Consider the following 19,884-nt stretch of genomic DNA (forward strand, 5'->3'; position numbering starts at 1 on the left):
ACCACCAGGCGGCGAAGGGTCGTATGACCGACCTTGCGACTTCTACGGTTGTCGCAGCGGGCAGCAGCTAGAAGCAGCCGAAAGCGCTGTTGCTACTGGACCGAAGTCCTCGGGTCTTTATCGGTGCGCTGCTGCAGCTTCGGCGATCAGGGAATTCTGTGGATAGGTGATGTGTGTATGTTGATCTGCAATCCGTTCCTGCAGCCATGCACTCTTCCGTGGGGAGGATCGTCTCCGATGTCTTCAATGGACACAAGGTAAACGTGATGCAAGCCGGACAGCCGGCTTTTACGAAAACACAGTTTATGTGTGCGTGTTGTATATTTGTACGGCGCCTGATTTATTGAGAGGAACTATGATACCTTCTAATTTGTTACCCCAACGTCATTCCAGATTTCTGTACACCAGTGAATATATATATGCTTGCGTGAATGTGTATGTCGTATTGTGGGTGTGTAAGCACTGCCGTCATTAACCCCGTCTGATCGGTCACTTCGGTTATGTCATTTTTGTCAAATTCTTCTGCCGAAGGGGATATTGCGCTAGTGTCGCGTTTGGGACATTACCACCTTATGACTTATCTGTTTTGATCTTCTCTTGCAGAGATGCATCTTCGCAGTTATTAGCAAGCGAAATGCCTCAGAAGCGACGTTTCAAACAAAGGTAATAGCATAACATATATATGTATATATATATATATATATATATATATATATATATATATATATTCCCTATGTCATGTTCAAAGTTTCTTGTGTTCCTGCTCCATAGCTTCAACATATTGAAGTGGTCTTCGATTGAAGGTTTATAGGGACATCTGACCCAGCAAAGTACGATTAGGTTATACATCAAAGCCCCAGAAGCTGAACTGAAGGGATTATATAGGTAAACGCTCTTAGTGGTTGCTTCATCACAACATTGAGAAAAGCTGCTTCATGAGGACATCGGTAATGAGGAGTGCACTTCAAACAGTTTGAACCTCTGCTTGAGGCACGGAATCTGTGCACTTTGGCATATTGTATGTAATTGTCCTATTAGCCGACTTAATAGCCTCCTTGTTTGCCCATAAGCCAGAAGTTCTCATAATTTCTGCTCAAATCTTTATTGTACTTTTATGGAACTGAAATCCTAACCACCTCCCAAAAGGCATTGCCTTGCACTTTTTGAAGCCAAAAAAGCTTATCTGTAGCCTTTTAACCCCAGCATCTCTGGCCAATAACAAGGCCATGACCAGGAGGTTGAGTTAATTCAAGCTTTGTGAAGCTAAGGTCTTAACTCTGTTTATTAGCTATGTCCTCCTCTTTGCCTTTGCTCGTTGCGTACACGCTGTCTCTGCTTCCCCCTCACAGCCATACAAGCTACACAAGTTGGACAAAGGACCATCAACAGATGTAACCTGCACAAGGGAAGATGGACTGAAGTTTTACAAGCAGATGTTTGCAATTCGTCGCTTGGAAGCGGCAGCCAACAGCTTGTATAAATCAAAAATCATCAGAGGGTTTTGCCACCTTTATTCTGGCCAGGTAAAAGCATTTACAAATGTGGCTTTATATGACAGGCATTCTGAATGACCTTTGCATGTACACTCGGGGGCAAATGAAACAAGGATGTCACATTTCAAGCATGAACTCGATAAGTAAAAAGAATTTTAATGATGCTATCCAATAAAAATGCCATTGCATTGCATAGTGAAGATTAAATTATAGTCTCATCTATCGAGCTTATCTCTTGCACTGATATTCCAGCTCTTTTTTTTCATTCTGATTTGATTTTTCTCATTACATATTAATATGTGACTGTCTGTAAAGTTGGGGGCTTATTACTGCAGCAGCTGTTGGAGCTGAATAACACCTTATCTTCAGGGCCCTGAACTTGCGAAGGCCTAATCTCATTTTGTAGGATTGGATGAAATATCTGTGTAGACCCATGTTCACAAATAGATTACAGAGTGAAACAGTCGTGGATGGTCTTGCTTATTTGTAGGCCTCAAATAAGCTTGGTTACCGTCTGTAATGTAAAACATGCTAGAGTGGCCCCCTGTTTCTAGCTAGCCCTGAAATATCTGTCGAATTTTTCTCTTGATATATTAAAATCATAAAGACACTTCTATCATGGTCTTGGATGGTGGATGGTCTTGCTTATTTGTAGGCCTCAAATAAGCTTGGTTACCGTCTGTAATGTAAAACATGCTAGAGTGGCCCCCTGTTTCTAGCTAGCCCTGAAATATCTGTCGAATTTTTCTCTTGATATATTAAAATCATAAAGACACTTCTATCATGTCTTAAAAGCACCAATAGTTACATTGAATCATATTTTACTTTAGGTCTGCCAAAGTTTTGGCTTGTTTAGTAGCCAAAATAGTAATTTAGCAGAGTGTAGACTTTTCAATTGATTTCACATAAAATTTTTCTTGATGGATTGCAAGAAGAAAAAAATTAAATGTTATCTAGGCTTCTAAAGTAGCCCAAATGTTCTTTTAGCAGCTTAGTTTGATGGTAAGTACAGCAAGTTAGTTCTGAATTGCAATATTCCTAAGACATACACTCTGAATAGCTTGAAAGCCTAAAGAGGGTCACTAAAGAACCCTTAATCTCTTCTAGCTCATTGTTGCGATTTCATGACATGCTGCTTAAGAACTCATAAATTATAATGGGATGCTTAAGCAAGCAAAAGCTGAATTCTTATGTCACCTATGTTTTTTTCACATTAAGACTTCACATTAAGACACGCTTCAGCTGTTTGACAGGCTGCCATAAAATGCAAGGCAGTTTTCTTTCCAAGGTAAAGAATGAGCAGTGAGAAAACTAGGTGTCCCTTTCAGCTTATTGTATTGAGCCCACAAATATTGCCCTGAGGTAAAAACAATACAAAGCAAATTATGATGGTGTAAGCTTGCATGTATTTTTCGTTGGAAAAAAATTGACATTAAGATTTTAATATGTAGTTCGATCAAAGTTACCCTTCTCAGTACAGATGGTTGATTAATTTTTTATTCGATTAATGCTTAATCATTCGTAATTTTAGCCTTTAATCAATTATTTGCTTTCAATGCACAGTTTTTTGTCGATTAATTGATTAATAGAAATTTTGGCTGGGCACTTTTAAGAAGCTTGAAACACAGTTATCTGCTTTTGTAGGACCCTATTTTAATGTTTGAGAGGTAGAACTAAGTATGAAGCACAAGTGTATAAATATTTTATAAATGATAATCTTTAACCTGTTATAACAACTAAACATAGTTGGAACTAGTGGCTTTTCAAAAGAGAAACAATATGTTACAAAATGGCACTTAGGGCAGAATTAAACAAGATAGGTGACACTGGTGAATCCCTGTACAGTACAGTTAAGAAATAAGAAGAATGGCAAAAGTGAAACTGACGTCCAACTTATATATGCAAGAAATTGTAATATGCACAGGGGAAAAGAAAATTACTGGCTTAGGATTTTAAACCACATGCTCTTTTCTACAGAGTGAAGGAATGTCAATTGGCTGGGATGTTTGGGTGAAACTGGCACCTTCTTTGAATGGCCACACCACCAGCATGCTAGAATAGATGCTCGGACAATATGGATTTGCTTGAATCAACATGAACTCCATCACTATGTCAGATACATGCTCCGAACCGGCGCCCATGCCATGCCACGTCTTTAGTAGAGTGGGGGTGGCACGACGATCAACCACTGGGTTGCTATAGTATGCCTTGAATTGTGAGGACGTTTCAAGCTTTGGGCAGCATAGTGGCATGTGGAGGAAGAGCTTGGCCCAGCATCACTAGGAAAAACAGCTGCGTAGTCGCTGCTTGCACGCTGCCATTCCAGTACGATTCCAAAATTTTCGCACCACTCCTGTCAAACTGTTGAAAACGAATAATTGAAGTTGAAGAGGCCTGATCGACTAAGTCGATTAAATGAAAGGTGAACATTGATGAAGATTAATCGTGTTGCGGGATACATTTAATTGATTAATCAGTCATCAATATTACCAACCCTACTTCTCAGCTGTGGTGTTTTTTTTTTGTGTATATGGGCATACTTGTCAATTGTTGTTGCGTTATCATAGGATTTGTTGGCGTTAAATGTGCATTATAAAATGGCAATAAGGAATGTACGACCATCAACCTAAATTCCCCTATGCTTCAGTATGAAGTACATTGACTGTACGAGAAGTAGAAAACCTTGTTTTTGCAATGTGTGCTGGTCATTGATATTCTTGACAAAAGGGTTGTTTGGAGCTCAGTTACATCACTGTGGGCCTTCTGCTTGCACTATGCCTGTCCCTCTTGTGCTGACGACTTGCATTCTTTGTGAGATCATATTTTGACACCACTTTTTGGTATTGTTCTTTTTTAGACACGCAGCTGCTTTCAAGCACTACTCCACCTTAATGTCGTATCTGTACTAATATCCTGTAATTGAACTAACTACACTTATTAATGAGTGGTACTGCATTACACTTTTCTACCTATTAGGCTATGTAGATTGTGGTAGTTAATAGCAGCAACATGTATAAGTGGGCTAAAAGTTACATGTGATGGCGATGAATACTAACGAAAAAATCATTACCCTTTCTTTTTATCTATGTGTGTGTTGCCGCTGCTTGTGGAATCGAACCAGTGCACTGCTAGCAGGAGAGAACACGATCGGAATTATATTTGATTAGAGATGCATGCTGCCACCAAATTGTTCGGCAAATTTATGATGAAACCATGTGGGAAGACAGAGCAATGTTGGGTACATACTTGGCAAGAAAGTTCATAATTTTAGCAAGCATTTGTAACGTAAAGCTGCAGTTTCAAGATAATATGGAAGACATCAAGGAAGAATGAAAACATGAAAGAAGGCAGAATTACGAGCACGGTATCATTATAATTAGCATCATCATGATCAGTTAGCTAATTTTCCCTGAAGATGGAGTGTTTTGTGCAGTGGCTTGGTGACCTTGTCCAAAATAAAGGTTGCCACCACAGACAGAGCAGCAGCAAAGATTTAATTAGAGCATACTGGAGCACTACATTTGCCGCTCCCTGAACAGGTTTGGGCAGGTTTTACATAGGATATTACACATAATTGCACTGAATCAGTGGGTAAAACAGCTATTCCTCGTGGGGGATTCTGTAAAGACTGACACATGTGTAGCTCTTGATTCTTTTGCCCTTTATGTGTTATTGCAAAAAAATTGGTGCGGAGTGCTTCCGTGACTATGTTTGCGTCGTTGTGCAGGAAGCCTGTGCAGTAGGTATGGAGGCAGTCCTCGAGAAGGGGGACAGTGTCATAACAGCATACCGCGCACATGGCTGGGCTTACCTGCGAGGTGTGAGCATGCCTGGCGTCCTCTGTGAGCTAACTGGTGAGCTTCAAGTTTTTATGCTAATGACAGTTTTTTGCCTTACTGGGCGATCATTTTCGTTCATGTAGTAGTTATTTATCAAGCATGTTTGTTGTTGATCAGTTGCTATAACTATTTTGAAATAGACACAGGATGGGGCATGGAAGCTTGAGTGTACACCCGACTGGCTAGTGTCATTTTAATTTTGTTGATACTGACCATGGGTATTAAGTATATTATTACGTAGGAAGGCGTAGTGTGTATATATATATGTGTATATATATATTTCAGGGGGTTTGACGGTATTGTTGTGTTGCAGAGTTGTGAGAAGTAAAAAAAGTTGCAGTTTTGCCCTAAAGGCGAAGCATCGATTATGATAGCAAATTAGCAGACAGCCATATAAAGTAAGGATGGTAGTTTTATCGAACATATAAGCTTGTAAACACTTGCTTGTTAATTAACAAGCATGGTGTCAGTATGCACACGGAAACATGCACATATCACTGATGATTGCGGACGTTCGCTGTCAAAACGCCGGCATGAGGGAGTGTGGCAGCAGCAGCGAGCGAAGGGACCTTAGTTCTGTCAATCGCTTCAACGCAAACTGAGCTACGAGAACACAGCACATGCAAAGCTGTGAGCCATTGGCCCACATAGAGAGGTTTATCTAGAGAGCGATCTGCCTCAAAAGCAGATCGCTCTCTAGATAAACCCCATGCGACCGCGTTTTGCTGCTGAAGTACAATGCCTCCTATACCTTCCCTCCCCCTGGTTCTGTGACGGAAAACAGTGCGCTTCCTCCCCACTTTCCTCCCTTGAGTGCATGAGATTGAGCTGCGATTGTCGGCTCATGCTCGCATGCTTCCACTCGCGCATGCAGTATGTGGCGCGCGGATGTTGTATTGCCCTTGAACTTTATGAGGAACATCACAGCGATGGCAAAAATGCGCCTGGAGTGACCATATAATTGCTATCACAATAAAAAGGAATAACAGATGAGATGATTCTGAGGTGTCAACATTTAACAATTAAGGGCTTTGATTTGTGGGAAGAAATACTATATGCTGACTGGTGCGTAGCTCTGTGTGTGATACAAAATTTATTGTGTATGTTGTACTAGTGCTGACTTCTAAACTTTTAGCCTTTTTTTTCTGTTGACTTGGGTAGCTTGCTCAGAAATGTGCTTGCTGTGATCATGCATAGCTAATGATTACAGCTATTTAAAGTGCTTTAGTGGAAACATTTGACCAGGAAAATTGGTTTTGGGAATTTATGTGGGCTTTACCAAAGCCTTTGACCATGTAAACCATTCTCTTTTAATTGAGAAATTTTTATGCTGTGGCTACCATGGCAAAGCTGCACACTTGATTAAATCCTATTTACAGTACTGTGTCCAGACAGTGGATCTCTCCAGTCTGCTTGCCATATCTTGTGGTGTGCTACAAGGTAGCATCCTGGGCCCCTTTCTGTTCAATCTTTACGTTACTGGCATCATCAATATAAACTCAGTGGCAAAATATATAATTTACGATAATGATACCAGCATATAATAGGAAATTCAGTTGATTAATTAATTGATGAAGCCAATTCAACACTACAGAAATTAAACGAATGAGCATGCCAGAATAGTTTTAGGTTAAATACAAACAAAACAAAACCTATGATATTTCACTGTAAAACTAAAGATGTTGGTCATAAAACCATTCTACTAAATTCTTTGCCTATCGTTATCATAGCCATCTTTAAAATGTTGCATGTCGTCTTTCAAGATACCTTATCCTGTATACACGTATCGATTGTTTAGCAGTAAAACTGTCAAAGGTAATTGGTATTGTTTATCGGAGTTGCCATATACTGCCACATAAAGTTCTGATGCTTATCTTTAACAGTTTGTTTCAATCTCTGCTTAATTACTGTCATTTAGTTTGGGCTACCACTACTCAAGAAAATCTGTACAACATTCATGTCTTGCAAAAGAGGTTCCTACATGTAATTGAAGATGTCCCTAGTTACTTTCATGTGCATGAATTCATTTTGTAAAGGTAGGGGGTGATGCCAGTTGCAACAATGTACGATTACAGACTGTGTAGAGCATATAAACAAGAGTTAAAAACTGGATCAGGTTTTCATAAGCAACTTGCCAAGTTACAAAACAATACCACTGTGCACTCTAGCCTTGTTATAACAAAGTTGGAGGAGGAGCTGAAGTTGCTTCGCTATGTCTGTTACTTCGTTACATCCATTATTGCCATTTACTGCAATATATTCACAATAGGGTGTACATTTGTAAACATGGGAATAAGAATATGGGTTTGCAGCCCGCAGGACCACTACATGGCCACGCATGCAATGAAATTTGAATGAAGCAACAAAAGAAAGTTTGGCGTGTGTGACACGCGACTTCTTAGCACCTGACATGACAGCTTTTAGATAGCTGCCTTCTGTTCCATTGTGATGGTCTTTCACTTCCACTTTCCACATGGCTTGTTACGGTCGAGCTGCACGTGGCATACAACACAGCTCTTCGCTGTGTGATCGAGGAAGCAAGCAAACTTAACCACGCTGGCTTGGCTCGGCTGGCTCATGGATTCTGATATTGCACCTGTTCTAATGTGATATCGGAGGCCATGCCCAGCTGCCAGCCCACGCGGTGCGCCGCAGGGAGACGTAGAAGTGACTGCACAAATTGTTTGTGCTACCGCAAGGAACAGTCCAGCTCGTGCAGGCACGGCCTGGGTGTGACTGTTGAGATTGTGCTGGGGAGATCTCGGAGGCCAGGCCCAGCTGTGGCTGCCTGCGTGCCATGCCACAGAGAAAGTGAGAAGTGAATGCGCAAATTTTTTTGGGCCATGGCGCATAGCCATGCAGGATGGCACGATGTGACCCCTGAGATTGCGCCAGGAATATCTCGGAGGCCACACCCAGCTGCACCTGCATGTCTGGCACGCTGTGCAGGCATGTAGTGTAAGTGAATGCACTAATCTTTCGCACCACCACATGTAACCGCATAATGTGGGGTGGCTTGCATAGCGAGACATGTGCAAAGGAGAGAAGTCAGTGGAGAAGTGCTATAGTGAGCTGCTTGTGCGCAGCTATGCGCAGCAGTGAAAAAGGCTAGTGTTGCTCAATGGTGTATTCGACACAAGGAGGCGGGAGTTTTAAACGGCTGCAGTGAACGACTGCAGAACCTCATGGAAAGTGATGTACTCTGTACACAACAGCCGGGTACTTTTGGTTTCGGAAACAAATCTAGCTTTTTTATATCCGTTGGCAGGACAATTTCACTTCATTAGAAGGAGGGTTTAAATACATGAATCTCTACGGGTATTTCAAGGGAAATTTCATTTACGTCATTATATCCATTATTTCATTATATCCCATTTCATTATAACGAGATGTAAGTGTATATGCAACACATAAAAACGAATGCTGGAAAGTACCAATAGTAAGAACAACGTATGGACAAGAGATGCTTCAAAATAATGTACCAAGATTACTAAATAGATTAAACAGCAAAGTGATTCAATTGGAGAACACTATTTTTAAAACTATTCATAGTTATTTTAACTTAAAACTAAACAAAGTTCTCTAAATTTTTTTTCTTTGTTTCTGAGCAGGAAATTGTTTTTGGTATGTAGCAGTATGTTTGCTTTGTTTTCATTCTTGCTGTGCATCAAACAAATATGTTTGTATAATAATGTACACCTTGTGCTTTTTGTTTTTTCGTCTCTATACAAGATTGCATTTTGTAGGAATATGTGATTGTATATTGTGTATTCCTGTAAAATTATATATGCTTGTATTTCTTGTATACAACTTTCCTTTGTTATTTACGCAATTTTTTTATGATTTCTCAAAAGTTATAGGCTGATTGCGTTTATGTCAGTGCAGTGAATGCCATTGCGGGGGTCTGCGACTTTGTCAAGCTGTTGAAATGACAGCTTTTTCCACACGCCCATTCGTATCATTACACTGTACTGATGTGAAAAATAAACATCGTTGTCATTGTCATATGTGCTTGCTTACAGAAAGTACGTATGACATATATCATATATATGTAAATATAAGCAATATTTACCAATAAGTTATCAGAATTTTTTCCTAGCTCTTCTGTTTTTGGGTCACATGGAATGTGTTAATGGAAATCCCTTGGATGAACTGATAGCTTTTTCTTTTCTTTTTCATCTTACTCATATTAATTCATTGCCTTTGTCTGCCATTCTTTATGCTTAGTAATTCTTGAATTGTGCAGTTGCTAATGTGCGCCTTGTATTCTTGGCAGCGAATGTGACGTATGTTTGATTTAGATTTTGCTTGGACATTGACAGTAATAATTGAAGAAACTTAAGGGCTGCTTTGTACGGAATTCATTGTGAATGTCTTCGACTGTTACAATGACATGTGAATTGCCAAATTCACATTGTGTATGTTGTTGACTGCACAGAGGAGAGCTGGACAGTACGTACCGGTAAATTAATCTGTTCTACTTTCTTGCAGGACGAGAACCTGGCTGCTCAAGAGGCAAGGGAGGCTCGATGCACGTTTACTGTCCCGACTTTTATGGAGGGAACGGCATTGTTGGCGCACAGGTACAGAGTAGCATTTTGTAGATGGCTGCATAAGTGTTTCAACTCAATATGTGTCTCACAAAGCTGTGCTGGGATTCTCGTCTGCCGTGGGACTAGATTCTTTTCTGTAATGGTTGTACTACTCTGCATATGATGTATTGTGGTGCGACTTCATCTTCTGCTCTCTTTTCTTTATCTCCTTTCTTTTCTGTTTCTATCTTTGGGGTGGTTATATATGTTTACATGATTAAGAATAATAAGTGCTTATATACAGACACATCATGTAATTAGCCTCCATGTTAATATGTAGTAATTTTGTTCCAAATTCATGCCATGTGAGTGTTTTTAGTTTTTTCTCAAGGATGTAACATGTGAGAACTGCGCTGCCATTGCCTGACACTTATGTGCATGTGTGAGTTGTGAAAGGAAAATTTTGGGACTGCACCTAGGTACTATTGAGAAGAATACACTTGGCTTTATACGTCCCTAGACATTAGCAATGCACACTATGCAAGAACCGCTGCTTAACTTCCGTCTGAATGGGATCACAGCAGCTGATACATAGTCCGTAATGAGGAAGCATACAGTACAGCATATTCACCGTAACAGTGTGTCATTATTCATTGATCTGTGGTAACTAAAGTGGCATCTACCTACTACCACCATGCATCACGTTAGGTCGCTTCTCCCCCCTTTTCGGTAACCCTCCGTGTCAGGCCTGGTGGAGAAGCATAGGTAAGGATCAACTACTGCCAAAGTCAAAGGGGAAATTATATAATAATGGAAATAGAAAAAAATAATAATAAAAATCTTTTTGAACAGATGATTTGAACTATGATCCTCCCAATCACGAGCACAGTGCTGTGGCTGCTAGGCCACGAAAGACGAACGATGAGAGAGCTTATTTTGAAGTATTTGTCTGTGGTCAAGTAGTGCAGCTCATTAGGGACAACTGGAGCAAAATGGGTCCTCTTCTGTAGTACCTCGGTGCATTCCCCATATTTTTCACTCGCAAGTCACACACGCGTAGAAAAACCAGGCAAACACAGCATATCTTTCATGTGTCTGGGCCCTTGACAAAACAGAAATATCTGGGTGGCAACCCAGGCCAATAAAAAAACTAATCTAGAATATCATAGTATAGGTTAAAGTTATCAAATGGAAATTTATTTGGTAAAATTTAGTTAACCTATTGATAGCTTATAAGTGAATTAGCTATTGATTGTAAACTATCTTAGCATGGATAGTTCATGTACTTAACCTACTGCACGATCTCTGATGTCCACCCTTTATATGATTCTTGACCATGAAGAATGATCATTTTGTCTTGAATTCCCGACAATTAATGATTGGAGGCAATTGTAGCAGCACAACTACACATTTGTACATAAAAAAATAAAAGGGCACAGGTGCTTGCATGAATGCATTTAAGTGTGTAGATTAAACAGATCTGAGGGGATCAGTTGTGTACTTAGATGTATCATTTGAACAGTTCAACGCGGGCATTACTTTGTTCCTGCCATTGAAGGTCCCACTGGGAGCTGGGATTGCTCTGGCCCACAAGTACCTTGGCACAGACCGAGTCTGCTTGGCGTTGTATGGGGATGGTGCAGCCAACCAGGGCCAGGTCTTCGAAGCCTACAACATGGCTAAGCTATGGGACTTGCCTTGCATTTTCATCTGTGAGAACAATGGCTTTGCCATGGGAACTAGTGCCCAAAGAGGTGCTGCCTCTACTGACTACTACACTCGTGGTGACTACATCCCAGGCCTCTGGGTGAGTGTGCAGTTGTAGCCTCAGTTTGTTGGCTTGCCACTGTGTTTACAAATTCACCTTGGCTCAAAGCTCTTACTCGGCTGTGGCGAGCAGAAGGGAGCACATCCTATTAGCAAGAGTGGTCCATTGTGCTTTTTTAATGCTTTGTGGTGATTCCTGAAACTTTTTGATGCCAATCAGAAGACACTGAAGTGTGAGGTAGGTGATCCTCAAGCACTTTGGGACAGGGATCACAGAAGAGTGCCTCGACTCTCTTGCCTTCGCAGGTGTGCCTTGACTTGGAGCTGTTTGTTAGCTGTGGTGAGCAGAAGGCAGTGTTGCCTATAAACTGAAGTGGTCAGTGTACTTCAGTAATGATCCTTGGTGATTGCTGAGTGAAAATTGGGCAACCAGGCATTTTGAGCATCTACTCATGAAGTGGAAGGATGTCTCTCAGTTGGTTCGTCATTGCGGAAATCACTGAGGAGCATTATTGAAGAGCACTTTTCTACTTCCGTTCAGGGATGGCACTGCCCTCTGTTCAGCGGAGACGAGACAGAGATTCAAGCCTAGGTGTGCTCGCAGCCTGATATATTGCTTTGCTCTCCGCCCAGGTGGATGGCATGGATGTGCTAGCTGTGCGGGAGGCCACCCGGTTTGCTGTAGACATGTGCCGCAAGGGCAAGGGACCCGTGGTCATGGAGGTGGAAACTTACCGGTACTACGGCCACAGCATGAGTGATCCTGGCACAAGGTATGGGAAGAGTCTTTCTTGAAAGTTGGTTGTGCACCAGAGGGCTTCACGTAGTAACCACTCAGTGGAAGCCCAGCACTGATACTGATGTGCGCAATAACTACTTAAAAAAACAGATGTTTGGGCGAGTTGGTAAGACATAGTTGAAACAGAACAGCGCGGTTTTCACGGGGACAAGCAGGAAGAAATGACACGGATGCGCGTTGCAAGTCAGCGCTCGTCCGTGTTGTTTCTCCCTGCTTGTCCCCGTGAAAACCACGCTGTTCTGTTTCAATAACTATTGCTGTACTGATATTCGATATTCCCCATCAAGCCACATATTGGCTTTTTTTACTGTGCCCCACAACATCAGATTTGATGCGTAAATAAAGACGTGAGGATGATCATGATGGTGGGGAAGGAGAGGAAGAGGTGGAGTGAACTGCTTGCAATGGATTCCTGTCCTCGTGCCATTGTGCACCAGCCTTTCTGAAGTTAATTTATATTAAAAAATACCTGCTGTGGTGACCTTTGTAACTATGGTGTTGTGCTGCTCGGGTTGAAGTCACAAGCTCAATTCTTGGCCATGGTGGCCGCATTTTGAGGGGACTGAATGATGCAAAAACGCATGTGCACTTTGACGTAGCTGCTTCATCCTTAGGCAGCCAAAGTGAACCCAGACCCTTTGCTGCGGCGTCTGGCCTTTTACAATGGATTTTTATAGCGTATAGTATGTATCTGTAGGGGAATTGACTTTTACTGAATATAGCATATGTAGGAAAGCCTCGGTAACTGATAGCATATTTTATTTTTATTTTTTAAAAAAGTTTTGCCAAATCAAGGAAAGTATTTCAAATGGGAATAATGCCACTGTTTTGTTGTTTACTCCATTGCACTCTCATGGGATCGGCCAAATAGGTTTATCAATAAATTGCTCCCAAGTGACCCCTGCAGAGACTTCTATAGCAATCTGGCTTTCAAGCCAGATGTATTCTGCCGTGCCTATTGGCGCAACCACTCATTCTTGTTCTGTTTTTCTCGTTCTGATGTCTGTTGTTTGCAGTTATCGTACTCGAGAAGAAGTGCAGGAAGTGAGGCAAACAAGGGACCCGATCACACATTTCAAGGACAAGCTCATCAACTCACAGTTGGTTACAAGCGATGAGTTAAAGGTATGTTTTGTAACAGCTGTGTTGCTGGAGAGTCTGTGGAAGCAAGGACACTTTTCCCCCTTTTCGCATAGTGCCCGGAGAACTACCAGGCTTAGCTAAGTTGAGTGCACTATTCTTTTCAGAATTGTAAGTATGTCATTTGCTAAGTACATCACTCTTATCAACAGTTCAGGCCTATGTACTCTGTTTCATAAATATCGGGCAGTGGTATGAAGGCTAGGGAGGCCTCGTACAGGTCACGTTTGTAATGAAAAAACAGTGCCTAATGTATTTAAAATCAAGATATAGATAGGTATCGTATTTACATGATTGTAAGTCGACTCGAATGTAAGTCCCCCCCCATATCGCGTGTGACAGGGAAAAAAAAAGACAAGCATACCCGCAGGCGCATACTGTAACGAAAATTTATTAGTAGCTGGCATGGTCACTGGACTACTCCTCCTCACTTGTGCTGCCATCGTCATTGCTGCTACGGTCCCACAGCACGTCACCGTCCAGCAAAATTCTGCATTTGCATACATAAGTGCATTTGCATACATACATAAGTCCATGCCGAAAGCACCCAACCACACAGAGCCATCAGGGAGGCTCTTTTGACATGTCTGGTTGGCGTGAGTTTGCGGTCTTCTGCCGACAGCCACTTGTACTCACGGTGGAGCAGGTCCTTAAAAAGCGAAGATCCAGGCTTGTCTTATCACCATGTCGCACGTCACTGGCAGGGACCGATCACGCATTTTGGCGACGTACGCAGCAAGCTTGGCCTTCAGCTCCGGAAAGCGTCCTGACTTCGGCCCGTGGAAACCTCTTTGCTTGCCGTCACATGTGAAAATTTTGCTTTGCTGCCATCGCCACTCTCACACCACCCATCAAGAAACATCAAACTTGTGGCCCGCTGCGCAGTTATTTGTTTCTTCAGTGTAAAGGATGGCAGCCCTCTTCAACGCACACTGTGAACGAGTGCTGAATGTTTAGTGGACTCGGAGCACCTATGACGACTGAGGAAGCACGGAAGTAGCACGTGGCCGGCAATCAAATCGAACGCATGAAACTAAACACTCGAGCCGTGCATGGTGTCTGCTCTTCCATGAACTATCTATACTCCCCACATGAGTGCTGTGTGCACTGTAAAACTGTAAAAAATGTTGAAAAACTCTTCCGAAAAGCAAACAAATGCGCGGGATAGCGGAAAGCTACGGGTGGGGCCGTAGAGCAAACATAAAATTGGAACTACATTGTAGCTCCCCTGATATCCCTTTGGTCTTGCTTTTTTTTTTCGGTGCCATGTTTTGGTTTCGATTATAAGTCAACCCCCCCAAATCATATTTTCAAATTAAAAAAAAATAGGTCGACTTACAATCTTGTAGATACGGTATGCATAATGTACTTTGGTGCAAGTGTAAGTCTCCGACTTTTATGTTGCAAATTATGAGATTTATTACATGAAATGCATTGCAGATATGAACCTATTTACCACCTAACGAGTAGAGTGACACATTTCTGCAACCAATGGCCACAGTGCACCGTTTGTGATTGCAAACAATACTTTGTATATACATCACACACTCGAAGCACAAAGGTGCACAAATAATGCGTGATTTGACATAACCTTGCATCTAAAAGGTTTAGATGTGATATATGAAGTATAGTTATACCATAGAGAGCGTCGCAGATCAAGACAAGCACGGCAAAAGTGGTATGGAGTGGGACCTTTATGACTACAGTCGCTGACCGACAATTCGGACTCAGTGGGGACGGCCAAATATTTAATTATTGGCAGTTCGAAATACCAGATTCGCCCAAAAATAATTGACTTTATTCCACAAGTGGCCAAAAAAAGGTATGCTATGCTCTCGGGTTGTCAGTTTAAGAGATACCTCCAATTTCGCACGGCTCTAGCGCAAGACATACCGGTATCTAGGCACAGTGTCAAGCACACTGTCTTTTGTGTGGCTAGTGCAAGACACATTGGTGCCTGTGAGCGACGGCATTCTTGGCACTATGCCAAGCATGCTATCTTATCACAGTGCGGAAACGTTGCCACCCATAGAGGTTTTCGGTGCTACTCATGCAAAAATGAAAGTATCTTTTGAAAGTGATTATAAAAGAATGTGGTCCAAGTTTTTCAATCCCTGCTGCTGTGTGCAGATCGCTTGCCCTTGGCCTAGGCATTCCGTGGCAGCAATTTTATAGCAATGCCTTTTATGCTATTCTTTTTTCTGCTTCGTGAGTTGTCATAATGATTCTCCACATGGTTAGCAATGGGACTGGCTGTCCATGGACAGGGAACAGCGGCATAGAATTGAATGGAAAGCATCGCTAACAAAATCAAGGCACTTATCTCGACCAATTTCATGCGCTCGCTACAGATAGACGAAAGTACAATGAATGCAGCACCGAATTCTTGTTGGCAACTACTAGATCGATAGGTCTTCGCTAGTTTTGGTTTCCTGAGTGTCGGCAACATGGCTGATGACCATGCCGGCAATGTCTCAACATGAACATATCGCCATTGTGCTTGACTTTGTGGCCATATTAATGTGCATGTGGCCATGCAGTCGGAGTCTTAATTATCACAGAGTGCACTGTAAGGCTTCCGAAATTTCGGTCGTACTTGTACAATAAGTTTATGAGAGTAGCGGCGGAGCTGCAGAGCTGTCAAAATAATCAAGCAATGTCTGAATTATCGGTGTTCGAATAAGCGATCATTGACTGTACACTGCATGTGTAGCTTCCACAGCATTGTCTGCTAGGTATGAAGCAGAGTACAGTACAACCAGATGGTTGTAAAAATTAACGATGGCTGACGACACCGCCTTGAGATTTCTGCACCAGTTTATAGGCAATTCAGCATTCTGAGAGGCTGCAGCATTTTGAAATTATCAAATAACATTACCCGGTTTTTTCATTTCCATGGTGGAGAACATGCCACCTAATGTACTGATTGTTGAGGTAAGGAATTGGTACTGCAATGATTGCTTACATGTAAACAGTGGTACATAGTTACGTACAGCCTGTTGGGACAAGTTTAAATATGCTTGCTTTATGATTACTATAGGATTTGTTTGTCTGCCTTTCTAGTGAATAATTGCCAGCTAATGTTTTGGTTGATGAAATGAATGCTGTTACCTTGTTATTCTTATGCTCACAGATGTCTGTATCATCATATGTGTCAGATGGTAGAAGAAAGTGCCTTGAAATATTTTGTGAAATGTTTTGTGTTTATCATGTATCATGAACATATATGGACTCACAATAGCTTTCTGTGCAGCATTTTCGACACCGGAGCACTTATAGAATTTGTACTGCCATATATTTTCTAATTTATAGTACTTCTACCACATGCTTCTTGCTCACGAAAGGACTACACTTGGCAAGTATAGAAAGCTACGAAGACATTTATAAGGTGTCTTTATTTCACACTGAAATTGGTCTTGAAATGCAAGATCTGGCATTATTCACAGTATTGTGATGTCACGACAGAGAGAATATGTTGATTTCATGTACGTGATAAGCCTAAATATAGTGACATTGTTTGTCAGAAAAGAAAAAAAGGAGGTGACTTGGACACGTTTCATCTGACTGCACTTGTGTGGCGGTCGTGGTGATCGAAGAAATAGAATGAGCGATTGTACCATTATGTTATGACATCGCCAAATTTGGTTCATAGAAACAAGTACTATTATACTAAATTATTTAGGGCACTCTGACATTCGCGAGTATTTTTTTCTAAGATGTAAGAAGCTTGGTCCCTCATTTAAAGAAAAAAATAAGTTTGCAAGTTGATCATGTCACATCATTGCTCCTTTAAGTGACAATAAAATTTCAGCTTCTTCAATTATGTTCATCATTTTAATAATTGTCATTTGCTTGATAGTTTGCTTTGAGAATGGCCGCTCTTTCTCTCTCTTTTCTTTTTTTTACTTCACTTGCAGAAAGTTGAGTCCGAGGTAAAGGCTGAAGTGGAGGCAGCCACAGAACTGTCAAAGTCCAGCAAGGAAGTTCCGCTTGAAGAACTGTTTGCAGACATCTATTTCAATCCGCTGCGCACAAACATTCGTGGAACGACCCCCTTCACGGAGCACAAGCACCTTCGGCTGACCCAGCCGTTCAACTACAAGTGACAATGCTACGAGTAATAACGATTCTCTAGGGTTCTATTTATTGTCCCGGACTTTTTCTTTAACCCTTGCCATGTTCACTTCCCGCTTTCTGAAAGTGTATTTTTTTCCATTTCTTTTAAAAAAAATTTATTGTCTTTACACATTTGCACATTAGCGTCATGCTTTACCGCTTCTCTTCATTTCTGGTCATTTGAAGGAAGTGCTTTCTATGCAGTCACTAAAGCATGCATCGGCTCAGAACATATTTTAATTGGTTATATTGGCAGGCAAAATAAATAATTGCGAATGTTGGTGTAAAAATAAATGGGCTGTCCCCTTACACCCCTGCTGTGGTTTCATTGCGCCTTATCTACCCACTTATCTCGCTCATGTTAGTACCTTGATGGCTCAGTGGCTATGCTGTCATGTCACTAAGTACAAGGTCATGAGTTTGATTCTCGAATGTGACAGATTTGCCTTTCTTTTCATCAGGCAAACCAGAAAATTTTTTACATAGACCTTTGCTCATACATGATCTTTCTTCAATAACATAAATGAAAATGTAAATAAATGTAATGCATGAGTGGCCAAGATTAGTCCTTTTTTCTTTTTTCACTGGCTTTGCTCTTGCCTCTGAATGACCAGTCATTCTTTTTAAGGGTTCACCTGGCACCATAGGCGCCAACTACGGGGGGGCTCCAGGGCCCGAGCCCCCTCCGAAGTTTTCCATAGTGGGGGCGGCAGCGATGCCCACTCCTCCCCTCTCTCCCCACACACACCTGAAATGTCATTCTTAGAGCTTTTTCACCCACATCATTTAAGGCTTCTTTTGACTTGCCTCAACCTTTTTACTTAAAATTTTATTGTGGCTGATTGCTTACTACATCATTGTTGGAACTGACGTGCATGGCTTTTAATTCATACTTTCGCTTTATTTCTGCAAATCCTGACAATAGGAGGACAAGCGCATTAGAAGCACTAGTGGCGGCTACCTCATCCGTATTTTCTCTCTTCAACATTGTTTTACAATGTAAACACTGTACACATATGCAATATATTTAAATATATACACAGGACAAATTTCACTATATTTTTGAAAGAGAAGGAGGTAGCCAATTAACAAATATTTCTAAAGGTATGGATAGCCTATGCCTAGAGAATGGATATGTTGTTGTATAGTTACCTCGCTTCAAGTTGCTTTGCGTGCTTTTCTGACCCTGAAAAAAAAAAAAAAAAAAGAAACCTGTAGACTTCAGTGACCCCTTCGGCAGAGTCTATCAACAGCATGTGAAATGCACGTGAATGATACGTGTCTCAGTGTGCTTCTCTTTCCAGTAAACAATGCTAACAACACATGAAAAATAAAGCATTTCTAATAATTTATTACATTTATTAGGGGTAGAAACATCGTCACTTGCATGCAGAGGTCATAAATGTACACAAGGTGGCCCAATGAACTATCGTTCACCAAGATTTAAAAAAGAGCAATGCGTTACTCGAAAAAACTCTAGTGCATATAGTTTCCAGTACAAGGAAGCAGCTGCCAGTAATATTGTTACTAAGGTTTAATTAGATCATTGCAATTAATTATCTAACTTGAGACATACTATCCTAGTTACCAAAGTGTCAATAAGGCATTTATAGGCACAGCCAAGGGACATCTAACTGTGGTATCTCAGCCACGTACTAATTGCGTGCAAATGTTTTATGCTTCATAAATAAACCTTGCAAAATATGGAGAATACCACGTGACTGCACTCCCACCCACATCATAAAGCAGTGCCCGCAAACATGCTCCCTCTGAGTTAGCCAGGACGAAATAAATTAAAGAAAAACATCGTGATCAAGCTAGTGCCTTATCTGCCGCATCACGGCCGAATTAACATGTCGCGTTTGGTGTTAGTTGGAAAAAAAGCTGTGATAGCTATTGTCTTAGCATAGTTAAAGTGCACGGATGTTTTTTTTTTTTTTTTGCCACATTACCCAGCACGACAAAAGAAAATTGACGTCAGTGCGAATGTTTAAAGGTGTGTTTTGTTTAATTCCAGTCGTCATGTCTTTCTCTAATGAGCAGAAGGAAAACATGATTCTTGTCTTGCGAGCTGCAAATGCCAACAAGAGGAAGGCCGCAAATATATATCAGTCATGGAAGTGTAGCGGTAGACCAAGCGCATCGACTATCATCAGAAATTATGAACACCTGATACAAACCGGCAGCTTCAAGAAACA

At 41.3% G+C, this 19,884-nt stretch overlaps 1 protein-coding gene across 1 annotated transcript; it reads left to right on the top strand.

The window, feature by feature from the left end:
* The first annotated feature begins 69 nt into the window (after positions 1 to 69).
* Positions 70 to 17,997, top strand: LOC126522731 (pyruvate dehydrogenase E1 component subunit alpha, mitochondrial-like). Its single transcript, XM_050171517.3, has 9 exons — positions 70 to 257; positions 604 to 663; positions 1,350 to 1,523; positions 5,221 to 5,347; positions 9,824 to 9,915; positions 11,423 to 11,671; positions 12,265 to 12,404; positions 13,447 to 13,555; positions 17,488 to 17,997. The coding sequence occupies exons 1-9, from the start codon at positions 207 to 209 to the stop codon at positions 17,674 to 17,676; spliced, it is 1,191 nt and encodes a 396-aa protein (XP_050027474.1). The 5' UTR covers positions 70 to 206; the 3' UTR covers positions 17,677 to 17,997.
* Positions 17,998 to 19,884: the final 1,887 nt, after the last annotated feature.

This window comes from Dermacentor andersoni, chromosome 6 (assembly GCF_023375885.2).
Source record: "Dermacentor andersoni chromosome 6, qqDerAnde1_hic_scaffold, whole genome shotgun sequence".
NCBI lineage: Eukaryota > Metazoa > Arthropoda > Arachnida > Ixodida > Ixodidae > Dermacentor > Dermacentor andersoni.

Excerpts from the sequence above, each read along its gene's own strand:
- LOC126522731 (XM_050171517.3), top strand. The coding sequence starts at position 207 with ATGCACTCTTCCGTGGGGAGGATCGTCTCCGATGTCTTCAATGGACAC. Across the intron at positions 5,348-9,823 it reads CGTCCTCTGTGAGCTAACTG|GACGAGAACCTGGCTGCTCA; the intron begins GTGAGCTTCAAG and ends ACTTTCTTGCAG. Across the intron at positions 13,556-17,487 it reads TTACAAGCGATGAGTTAAAG|AAAGTTGAGTCCGAGGTAAA; the intron begins GTATGTTTTGTA and ends CTTCACTTGCAG.